Source organism: Phascolarctos cinereus, unplaced genomic scaffold (genome assembly GCF_003287225.1).
Source record: "Phascolarctos cinereus isolate Bilbo 61053 unplaced genomic scaffold, phaCin_HiC Scaffold_5;HRSCAF=322, whole genome shotgun sequence".
Taxonomy (NCBI): Eukaryota; Metazoa; Chordata; class Mammalia; order Diprotodontia; family Phascolarctidae; genus Phascolarctos; species Phascolarctos cinereus.
The window spans coordinates 52743732-52755729 of record NW_027555958.1 but is presented as its reverse complement, the minus strand read 5'-3'; the positions used below and the strand labels follow the sequence as shown (position 1 = coordinate 52755729).

The following is an 11998-nucleotide window of genomic DNA, read 5'->3' as shown; positions in this document are numbered from 1 at the left end:
CTGCACAAAGTCATCAGCCTCACTCTCTCCTCCAGAATCATTGGCGTCCAGTGGCAAGACACAAGTCAAGATGACGGGTGATGGTCCCCCAAGGTTATTCAGAGAGTAAAGAACAGAACTGCTATTCAAACCAAAATTCTCAGATGCCAAAGTCGGTGTTTTTTTCTACTGAGTTACCCTGCCTCTGGCTCTACAAGAGAGTAGGCATCATCACGGTGTGCAAAGCCCAGAGACAATTTTTACATGACCAAAGGAAATAATGAATGACAACCCAGTAAGAACATTTATGGGTAAACATTGCTAGAATTAGTAGGTGTAAGTGCTAATACCTGTCTTGATGTTAAATAATTACTAGTTGTTTCAAGGCTTCATTATTACAGCTGTTGGCAATGAGGGAAGGGGAGGAAGACTAATAGAAAGGAAAAATGATCTTTAGATTACTATTCAAAATCACCGGGGGTGGGGTAGAGAATATTCAAATGAGTGAAAGGTTTCTGATCTTGCCTCAAACACAGGAAACGGATAATAGTAGTAATACAATAACAACAACAATTATATAATTTCTTTGGACCTCTTTTGTGTATTTATGATGTCCTGTAGTTATTTGAACATGTGTCTATTCACCCCATAGATTGAAACTGTCTCCTGGAGTCTGACTGATTGACATGTCTCCTTAAAGTCTAGCACGGTGCTTAGCATATAGAAGTATAGCCCTTGTAAGCTCTCAAACATCCTGATGCCAATTCCCACTCTCACTGATGAGTAAGAACTTCCCCAGAACTTGGCTAGTTCAGGGTGCTAGAGGTAACTATGAGGGCTCAAAGCTAATTCTCTGATGCCGTTGATTTGAGCCCTTACTGGGCTTACCTTATCAGGTAAGGATCTTTCAGTCAGTCAGTCTTAAGTAGCTTTAAGAAAAGTAACAGCTGCTAATTTGGTACAATAAGAATGATTGGTACACAATATTTCCCCCAAAGTCTATGACACACTTTCCCAAGAGTACAAAGCTTGTATTTATATCCCCAGCACTTAGCACGGTGACTGGAACATGGGAAGCCTTTAATAAATGCCCTGTCCGTCTGTTTATATCTCTATCCATTCCTTACATCTAAGATGGTGATAATAGCACCCAATTCCTTCATAGGCTTGTTGGGAGGAATGCATTTTGTAAGCCTTGAAGTACTGCATAACGGCAAATTATCACTAATAACCCTCTGAGGTTACCATACTCGACGCAGTTGGTTAATGCTTGGTCATATTTGTGAAGCAACATACACTGCTGGGCTCAAGCAGTCTGGGGTGCTCACCCTACCCCACCAAGGGGTTCCAGGCTCTGACTTATGGATACAGCAGGTGGAGTCCTGGCTAGGCAGGCCTCCACAGGGCCTCGTCTTTCTCATTGTCTTTGGCGCTTTAAGCAATCACCATGGAAAATCACCTAAAGCTTAAATGTGGCTTACATCTAGGATATCCTCAGAGGGAGTAGAAAAGTACTCAGTGGGATAGGATTTATTTTTCTCACACAAAAGAAAAGCTTAATACATAAAAAATTCGTTAAGTGTGCGTTGTTAAAGACTTCAAACATGCTATAGTAACCGTAATTCCTATTATATTCTCCCAGGAGGTTGATACTTAAACCATTAAAACATTTTTAGTGGGACTATTGACGAGATATCTCATTTTTGTCTCATCTCTGGCCTGTCTGGGCAACTCTTGTCTTCTGGCCAGTTAGGTTAGGGATTGGGTTCATAATTCCTTCACATTTTCTTCATCTTTTCTGAGAAGTGTCCAAGTACTGAGACTTCCTCGGGCTCCTAGTCAGACCTCACCAAAGGGTCTAGGGCAGGGGTGGGGAACCTGCAGCCTCAAGGCCATGGGTGGTCTTCTAGATCCTTGGATGCAGCCTTTTGACTGAGTCCAAGTTTTACAGAGCAAATCCTTTTATTAAGGGGATCTGTTCTGTGAAGTTTGGATTCAGTCAAAGGGCCACACTTGGGCATCTAGAGGGTCACATGTGGCCTCAAGGCTGCAGGTTTCCATCCCTGGTCTAGGGGCTTCCAACCTCTCAGACCAATGAAGTTACTCCAAGGTTGGAAACATCCATCTCAGAATCTCTGTTCAGTCACCTATGCTCAGGTAAAGAATAAAAGCAGAAGTAGCAAAGGTCATGAGGCCCAGTCTTGGGCTTGCCTAGGTAGTATGCATCAGAGAAGAGAGAGGAGAGAGAAGCCTTTCTTCCACCCCCAAGCCCCCTAGTGGGGAGAGGGGAAGAGAGAGAGACAGAGAGACAGAGACAGAGAGCGAGAGGAGGAAGGAGAAGGAGGGGTGGAGGGGGAGGAGGAGAGAGGGACAGTGAGAAACTCCTGTTTTTTAGGAGATGGAGAGGTAGACAGAGAGGGAGAGGGGAAAAAGAGAAAGGGAGGACGGGAGAGGGAGAGGAAAACAAAGAGGGGGAGAGGGAGAAGGAAAAAGGAGGGAAGGAGGAGAGAGCGGAAGGAGAGAGAGAAAGGGAGGGAAGAGGGAGACAGACAGAAAGAGGGGGCAGAGGGGGCAGAGGGGAGGAGAGGGAAGGGGAGAGGAGGAATGATAATACAGGCCCTGGAAAAAAGAAAGAAGAAAGCAAGAGCAGAAGTAGTCTACAATGCAATGCAATGCAAGATAAAACAAGACAATAAACATTCACTTGTGCCAGGCTCTTTGCTATATACTAGGGATTTAAATAAGAAAAAGATAGCCCCTGTCCTCAAGGAGCTTATAATCTAATAAGTGAAGAAAATACAAAAGAAACCTGGGGGGGGGGCCCACCAGAGGGTATTGGGGAAGGGGCATGATGTTAGTGGAGTCAAAACCAAATTAAAATCTGGTGGAAAATGAAGAGATGGCTGGGAATTCTGAGCCCCCTATAAATGGAGGTTTTGGGAGGAGTTTTTTGCTTTGCTTTCTAGCCATACAGTCAGAGGGTTAGAGGCAACTGAAGGTGCTGAGGCCAAATCTGACACACTCTCCATTAGGGGGAATTTTCTGGTGATGAGCTTATTTTGTGGGGAAAGCAGGATGCTGGCAGAGTTCAAACCAAGCAGCTTAGCGGTTGTCTCCCCCTTCAAAGTCTACTGAGAAGTCACCTTTGCTGGCTCAGTGGCTAATCCTCTTTGACATATACACCCCTTGCCTCTGGTATTTGGGCCAAGCAACCAATAACGGAGATTACTTCATCACTTCAGAACACCAAGTCCCTTGGTATTGAGTCAGCACACATGATCCATCAGAAGTATCTCAAGGGAACTCAGTTCCCTCCCCACATGTGCCACATCTAGGATGGCATGTGAAGCATTTGCTGTGTGTGTGATTTTTTTTGCTTCACTGTCTCCTAAACACAAAAGGTAACATATTTGCTTTGAACAATTATGACTGGAACTGTGTGTGTTTATTGCATATCTTATTGAGCTATGGGGAAGAAGGAGAAGCAGTGGAGAATAGTGGATGGAACTAAACTTGGAGTGAGGAAGATCTCAGGTCAAGTCCTATCTCTGACACAAAGTGACTGAGCCAGTTACTGAGCTCCATAGTGACCCAGGCAAATCATGAAGACTTTAGGTTGTATAGATGCCAGTCTAAATTGATAGAAGAATATCCTCACTGGAACTTCCATACAGCATTGAAGTTAGATCCCTACCCACTGCCTCTCCCCTCAGAAAGAGATATAAACTCGATGTCATTTCCATATAGTGTTTGATTTTGCTCAGTAGGTGAGACTCAGGGCTAGTCGTGTCTCTAAATAAGCAGCTAGATCAAATTTTTGGTACCCAAGTCCCCAAATTAGTCCTTCTCTCCAATACTGACTTCAGTTTTAATTTCTTTATTGTCTTGGTTGTTCCGTACTTGGAAAAATTAATACGTGCTAATGCTTAAAATCTGCACTTTGTTTTCAAAAGGAAGAGAGGCAAACGCATCCTGAAATAACGTCACCATTTCCAGAGGAAGATATCATCTTGGTTGACTAAACACACTTTCTTTAGGGTTCAGCATGAATGTGTAATAGATGCATCTCAGATAAGGAAGCGGTAACTTAATGCAGTTATATAAACAGGAAATCAGTAGGGAATTATCCTGAAGGGTATAAAATAAGCCAAGAGCATTCTGTGGGGTTCGTTGCTGTGCCTGCTCTTCATTGCAGTCAGGTATGTATGCATGCAGAAAGGGGTTCTTCTGAAATATAGCTCTCCTCCTCTTACTTGCTTTGAGGGTACATTGGGTTCAATTATAATTCTTAGTCTTTTTGTAACTGAAATCTACTAGCATGGGGGAAGAAGGTGGAAATGTGGGTTTGCAGGCTTAAAAACTCAAGTGACCATAATCTTATGTGTTCAGTGGCCCAGCAAGGTGGGACCTATCATTGGGACAAGAAGATCCTCCTGATTCATTTGGGACAGTGGTCAGCTGGTCTATGAAATGACAGGTGACATTGGATGGTGATGGTGACAGCTTTCTTTCCTCATTTCCATTTTTATTGGTTTTGGTTTTTTTTAATGAAATGAAATCTGAGGTGTGACAAGAATAACTTTGTCAGGGTTCCATGATTTGGGGTTACCTTTGGTAAAAATAGGAATTATAATGTTGGCTTAGGCATTCATACACCTAAACCTTTATGAGATTTAGTGATATAAATGTTAATTCACATTTATTGAGTGCCATCCATATGCAAATGGCTGGGCAAAATGGAGAAAGATATTAGCAAACATGTCAAATAGTGAAGGTGAGATACAGATTGGAGAAAGATGTCAATACAAGATAGGCAATAGAATTTAAGGGAGAACAGGAGATGGTAGGGTATCATTCAAAAAGAAATGACCAATTTCTTCAATTCAGAGAACTTTTAGAGCCAGGAAATTTTTTTTTTAATGGCCTTCTTATCGCAAGGTCTGTGCCACCTAGCTTCCCCTAAGGTCACACAGGGGGCATGTGTCAGAGGTAAAATTTTAACCCAGGTCTTCCTGACTGTGAAACTGGCCCTCTTTCCACTATATCACATCACCTCTTATTGATAGAGAGAAAAATAATGATAGTTCACGCTTGTATTGTGCTTTCAAGTGCTTTTCCTACTACATTCTATGGTGTAAAATATTACTATCCCCATGTTATGGATGCGGAAACCGAAGCTCAGAGTTTACGTTATTGATGGTAGACACATAATTAGCAAGTATCAGAGCTGGTATCCAAACCTAGGCCTTCTGCTTCTAAGTCCACCACATGTTCGCTGCAACAAGGATTACAAGTGTCTTTAGAGATTACCTAGTTCAATCTCCTCATTTTACGGATGAGAACACTGAATCCCAGCTAAATTGAGGGACTTGCCCAAGGCCACGTGACTACTAAATGTCACTGGTTTCCCAACTCCCCGTTCACTTCTCTTTCCCCTACATCATAATGAAGCAGCCCTATCAAAAACTGGGGTGGAGTTTGCTCCAGAATGTGTTCAAAGGTCCCTTCTGGCCTATCAATCAATAAGTTAGCCAGCCTTTATTAAGCACCAACCACGTGCCAGGCACTGGGCTGGGCACTGAGGATACGAAGACAAAAAGGGAAATAGTCCTTGCCCTTAGGAGTTTCCATTCTACTGGATGATTTCACAGCTAGATACATCCAACTGGTCTGTACATGCTCTTTATTCTTCTCACAGCATTATAGAGGGAAGTGATATTTGTGAAGCATTATGGATGATTCCTGGAGAGAAAAGACTTGCTATCTAATTTGAACAGACTGACACCTCAGTTAATGAATAGCTTGGGACTTAAGGTATTTTGGTGAAATTAATTTTCTGGCTAGCTGAGAGATGACTGGAAAACCCCTTTTGTTGACTGACGGCTCTTACTGGAAAAGCTTCATAAAATGGATTGGTTCACTTTCTGGCTTAAATAAGGATAGTAATGACTAGAACTGAATCTTTCACTGATGATTGGGGACCTTGTAGTGCCTCAGGCAATCATTCCGAATTTTAATTATGTTTTGCTTTTTATTTTTTTAAAGAATGATTCCTACATCACATTTATCTAACACTTTTATAGTTTACAAAGTAATTTCTGCATAACAACTTTGTCAGGTGGGTAGTGTAATTATTGTTATTCCCACTTTATAGATGCGGAAACTGAGGCTCACAGAAATTATGTGACTTACCCATAGCATGATGGCTAGTAAAGTGCTGAAGTCATTTCATAAGGTCAGGTCTTCTTACTCCAAATCCAAGGTTATAACGTAGAAGGTGTAGGCTATATGGCTGGGTGTGTACTGGCCCCAGGCATAGTCTATAAATTATTTTTTTCATGAAATCCTTGAAATCATCTTGTTTTCCATCGATTTACCATTTTTGAGTAAAGGTGGGGACATGTAGGTGGTAGAGAATGGGTCACCCTCCATGTGTCATATCAAAATCTTCAGGATAATCCACAGCCATCTTATCCAACCTCTAATCATGATTGTGGAATCCACCAATTTATCTAAAATTTCTAGAACCTATTTACATTTTTAACCTGTGTGAATGATCTCTTGGGGGATCAATCTAATAATCAATAATCAGTAACAGTGTACTGTGCCAAACTCTGGGAAGAGAGACAAAACGAAACAGTCCCTCATTCTGCCATTACTTTGGCTAGTTTACATTTTAATGGGGAAGACAACGTGCATTTATGTATAAAGATATACCAAACACACAGAAAACAAGGATAAGGTAACCTTACTGGGAAAAGCACTAGCAACTGGGGGGGGTTGGTGGTCAGAAAAGGTCCCATGACAAAGGTGGTACTTGAAGGAAATGGGGGACTCTAAGAGGCAGCAGTGAGAAAGGAGATCACTTCAGACATGGGGACCTGCAAGGCTAAAGGAATGGAGGTGGCAGATGGAGGGCTCCCCATAAGGAACAGAGAGAAGACCCATATGGCTAGTCAATAAAGTATACGAAGGAGAGCCATGTGTGAGTAGGCTGAAAAGGTGGGGGTGGGGAAAGGTTATTGAAGAACTTTAAATGGCAAACAGAGGGACTTAAAACTGATCCTCAAAGGTAATAGGGAGCCACTGGAGTTTATTGAACACATTGACTTGGAAAACAGCCCTGGACTTGGAGTCAAAAGGCCTAAATTCGAGTTTCAGCTCCTGCCTAGCGTACTTGGGCAAGTCACTTTATCTCTTGGTGTCTCAGTTTCCTCATCTGTGAAAAAGGAATAAATTGGCATTGCCTAAAAAGAAAAATGATTGACAATATATTCATTTAAAGTTTGCAAAATGCTGTATATACTTTAGCATCATAACAACCTTTTAAGGCCTTATTGGTATCATTATTCCCATTTTACACATGAAGAAACTGGGGTTCAGAGGATTTAAGTAATTTGCCCATGATCTCACAGCCAGCAAGAGGTAGAGTCAGGACTCTCAATGCAGTCCAATAAGCTGATAACCTGTTCACTAATGAGCCACCATCTTATGACAGCACAGAGTCATACAATTTGGATTATTTTCTCCTAAATTAATTGCTTTACATTTAAATCAACTTAAGTGAGGGGTTCTTACTTTTGGGGAGTGTGGGTGGGGTCACAGACCCTTTTTGCTTTCTGGTGAAGCCTAGTTACCCCTTCTCAGAATAACGTCTTAAAATGATTAGAAGAAATGCCAAATTTCAAGTTAGAAATGAGTGAAAATAAAGTAATCATTTTTCTCCCATTCAAGTTCACAGATGCCCTTAAAATTGTCCTCCCCAAAGGGAGTCTTTGGATCTTAGATAAAGAACCTTTGACTTACACTGACCTACCATTGATCTGATCACTCACATAACTTCATGAAGCCTTCCTGCAGTTCATCTTTTATGGCTTGGGATTCCATTTCCCAGAACTCAATCTGCTCTGTGGTTAGGACTTTGCTGAGCTGGGACTGGCAGAGATGGTAGCTACATCTAATAGTAAATTCCTAACCATTAGTAATGACCTTTTTGTCAACATAGTGAGCTTCTAATTGGTGTCTGCATTTAGCTATAGTCTATGTAATAGGTTCATTTTGACATTTTTGTCTTGGCCTTTAGCATGACTGCTCCTTTCCTGATGTCTCTACTTTTTGGCCTTGCATTTGGACAAACGATGTCTTATTGTGTTCCAACCGAATACACCATGCACGTTGAAAGAAGAGAGTGTGCATACTGCCTAACAATCAACACCACCATCTGTGCTGGATACTGCATGACTCGGGTATACTAGAGCATAGCTGACTACTTTTAAGGAATAATATAGACAAAAAAAAAAGAAACCAATGCTATTTTTCATATTATCATATTTATCCATGTTCTATTTTAGAAGCCAATGGATTTTAAGTATTTATTCTGGTTTGGAAGGAGGCTTAGGAAAAATGACAACTGTACTGCTCCCAGTAGGCACCTACTAGGCACACGTACTGGTCTGATCAGCGACAGCTGGACACGCTAGGACTGGACTGCAGCACAGTGATGTCATTTTAGTCCTCTTTGAGAACCAAGGACGACAACCAACCAATAGTAAATTTACATATGATTGTCCATGGTCGTCGTTCAGTACAGTAACGAGCACATACATTGTTCATTTTATATTATGTGTTACCTGCCTATTGGTATCACTATTGATTAATTGTTAACTCTGTGTAACTTGGGTAAATGAATTCACTAATCTGAGCCTCAGTTTCCTCAAATGTAAAATTGAGTTAAATTGGGAACTCTCAAGAACCCTTCCAGTTCCGTTAAGGTTCTAGAATTCCATTTATTTTTACTCTTTAAATGAAATGTATAGCACTTAGGACTAGAAAGGATTTTAGAGAGATTACCTCACTTAATCCCCTCCATTTTACTGATGAGAAAACGAAGATCCAGAGAATAAATAGTAAGTGGCAGAGCCAGGATTCAAAATCAGGTTCTCTTACTCCAAATTGAGTAGACTTTCTTATAACCTTGAGAAGGATGTGTCGAATGTGGATATTGCCATAAACGAGGCCCCGGTCTACCTATAAATAGATCCATGATCTCATTGATGCATGTATCTCCAAGTCTCCTCCTCCTCTACAGCTCTTATCCTTGTTCCCCCTTAATATTCTGCAGAGTTACCCCATGTTGGGATCTTCTCTGGATTTTTTAACCTTGCGTGGGTGGCCTACCTAGCTGTTAACCTTCATTCTTACTATATGATTAATGCACTTGATACTGTCTGATTGATGATGATGATGGTGGCAGTGGTGGCGGTGGTGGTAATGGTGGTGATGATGGACAGCCTGGAGCAGTGGATGGAGAAGAAACCTTGGAATTACAAAAACCCGGGTTTGAGGCATGCCTCTGATACAGACTAGCTGGGTGACATTGGTCAAGTCACTTAATCCTTCAGTAATTGCCCAGTAACCCTGGGTAATTCTCTAAGGCTGGAGGTTACAGAGAAGTTAACATTTTGTATTAGAGAGGGGATCTCCACAGTGAGAGTTCCCCCGCATCATTGAGAGCACAGGTCCAAGAAGACCCCTTTCTTTCCCCCACAGCCAAGACAAAAGAAGAAACAATAGCATATCTTCACACACAAAAGCCTTTGACGTGCATTTTCTCATTGGATCCCTTGTGAAGTAGGCTGGGTATATGTGATCATTCTCACTTTACAGAGAAGGAAACGAATCTTCTCAAAAGTAAAGTGATTTTTCAACACGTTGCAGAGCTACATGATCCTGACACCCAGTTTCCAGTGCTCGCTACCTCCTCAAATGACCTTGTACTATGTCACATTTGTTGGTGTGCATTTTGTAAGCCATTCCACCGCTGACCGCTTGTCATAGAGGACAAGTAAGGTTTCATTTTTGTTTTTCCATCCCCTGCCCTTGCTGCCTGCCTCTACGTCTGGCATGGCGCTCATCATAGTAGGAACATAAATATTTGTTGAAGTGAATTGTAGAATCGAACCCAGGTCTTCTCACTCCTAGTGCAGTAATCTCTCCAATCTATCCCATGAGGAAGTTGAATAACTGTGTTAATTAGGTCCTAAAAGCCTCAGTTCTGTTCACTTCACTCCATATCAGTTCGTGTCTTTTCGAGTTTTTCTGAAATCATCCTGCTTATCATTTCTTTTGGCACAGTAATATTCCATCACAATCATAGACCACAGCTCGTTTAGCCATTCCCCAACTGATGGCCATCCCTCTGATGTCCGATTCTTAGCCACCACAAAAAGAACTGCTTTAAATATTTTTGTACAAATAGGTCCTTTTACCTTTTCTTTTGGATCTTTGGGATATAGACCTAGCAGTGGTATCGCTGGATCAAAACTACGCATTGCATAGTTTTATAGCCATTTGGGCATAGTTCCAAATCACTCTCCAGAATGGTTGGATCCGTTCACAATGCCACCAACCACCATCAGTGTCCCAGTTTTCCCATATCCCCTCCAACATCCAACATGTTTCTCTTGTGTCATATTAGCCGCTTGAGTCAGGAAGATAATAGTTCTAATCTAGCTTCAGATACTTACTGTCTGCCTCAGTTTCCTCATCTGTAAAACGATGATAATAACAACACATCCTTCCCAGGGTTGTTGTGAGGCTCCAATGAGACAATACTTGTAAAGTGCTGGCATATAATAGATGCTACATAAAGCTAGCTATTGTTATTATTATTAATATATCACTTTCAATATGCTACCACCATGTATGCTCAATTTGTAAAATTGCTGTCAAGTGATGATCGCCTTTCTCTTCTCTCCCCAGGACAGCAATGGGAAGCTGTTTCTCCCCAAAAGTGCTCTCTCCCAGGATGTGTGCACATACAAAGACATCATCTACAGGACGGTGGTGATGCCAGGCTGCCCTCGCCATGTCATCCCCTATTTCTCGTACCCCGTGGCTGTGAACTGCAAGTGTGGTAAATGTAACACAGACTACAGTGATTGCATACATGAGAGTGTCAAGACAAACTATTGTACAAAGCCACAGAAACCCTATCTGGTGGGATTTCCTATATAAGAGAGCTGTGCGATCTGCTGGCCATGGTTAAATATCAACTCTACTTCACTTATGTCGACCCAACTTAGAACACCCAGTGATTAAAAAGTTACTGTATTTCATAACAATTGTGTATGGCTTTCTATTTCAGCCCCGTTCCCCTCACCCCCAAGCATGCAGAAACAAGAAAGAACATCAAAGGTTCTTGAAGGGGAGGGGATGGATTGAGCATTTATTAAGTACCTGTCTAAAGCCAGGCACTTTGCTAAGTCTGTTACAAATAATCTTCCTACCAATGCTGGGAGGTAGGTGCTATTACTATCCTTATCACCCATTTGAGGAAACTAAGGCAGGCAAGAAGTTATGTGACTTGCCCAGGGTCACACAGCTAGTATCTAAGGCTGGATTTGAGCTCATCTTCCTGACTCCAGGCCTAGCACTGTATCCACTGCATCACCTTTCTGCTTCAGCTAGGTGAAAAAGAGCTTTGGCAACCTCAAAGGAGTTATATCCTGAGGGGAAAAAAAAAGGTAAAATAATATGAGGCCCTAAGAGACAAGATATCTGTTCATCAGATCAGCCCTGGGAAGGGAGTTGTAGTGGTGAATTAGGATTTTTATTTTATGTGGAGGGGGGTGCAGGTTGAACCCACTGCATAATCCCAGGGACAGAAGTGCTGTGGGCATGGGCAAGAAGGTCACAGCCCTGAAGGAAGCGAGGGGAGAAGAAGGCTGCCACAGTGTTAGGGCTAGGGATGTGACAATGATGCGTGAGGAAGTAGGGCACAGGCAGAAGAAGTAATCCATTACCCTACTTCCTGGCAGGCTAAAACTTCACCCAAGACCAGTAAACAATCTATAAACCATTCTCTCTAATTTAATTCCTTTGGTGGGCCAACTGGCCTATGAAAGTTATACCCCAAAAGCTCAATTTACAAAGCTAGGTAAAGATGCCATGATCATTTTACACGTGAAAGTTTAAATCCTTTATAGTCCTTGGGTAATAGGAGATTCCCTCCCCCTCC

At 41.9% G+C, this 11998-nt stretch overlaps 1 protein-coding gene across 1 annotated transcript; it reads left to right on the top strand.

The window, feature by feature from the left end:
• Window positions 1–7990: 7990 nt before the first annotated feature.
• TSHB (thyroid stimulating hormone subunit beta) lies at window positions 7991–11141 on the top strand. Its single transcript, XM_020998827.2, has 2 exons — window positions 7991–8225; window positions 10741–11141. Exons 1-2 carry the CDS (start codon window positions 8064–8066, stop codon window positions 10993–10995), a joined length of 417 nt encoding a protein of 138 aa, XP_020854486.1. The 5' UTR covers window positions 7991–8063; the 3' UTR covers window positions 10996–11141.
• Window positions 11142–11998: the final 857 nt, after the last annotated feature.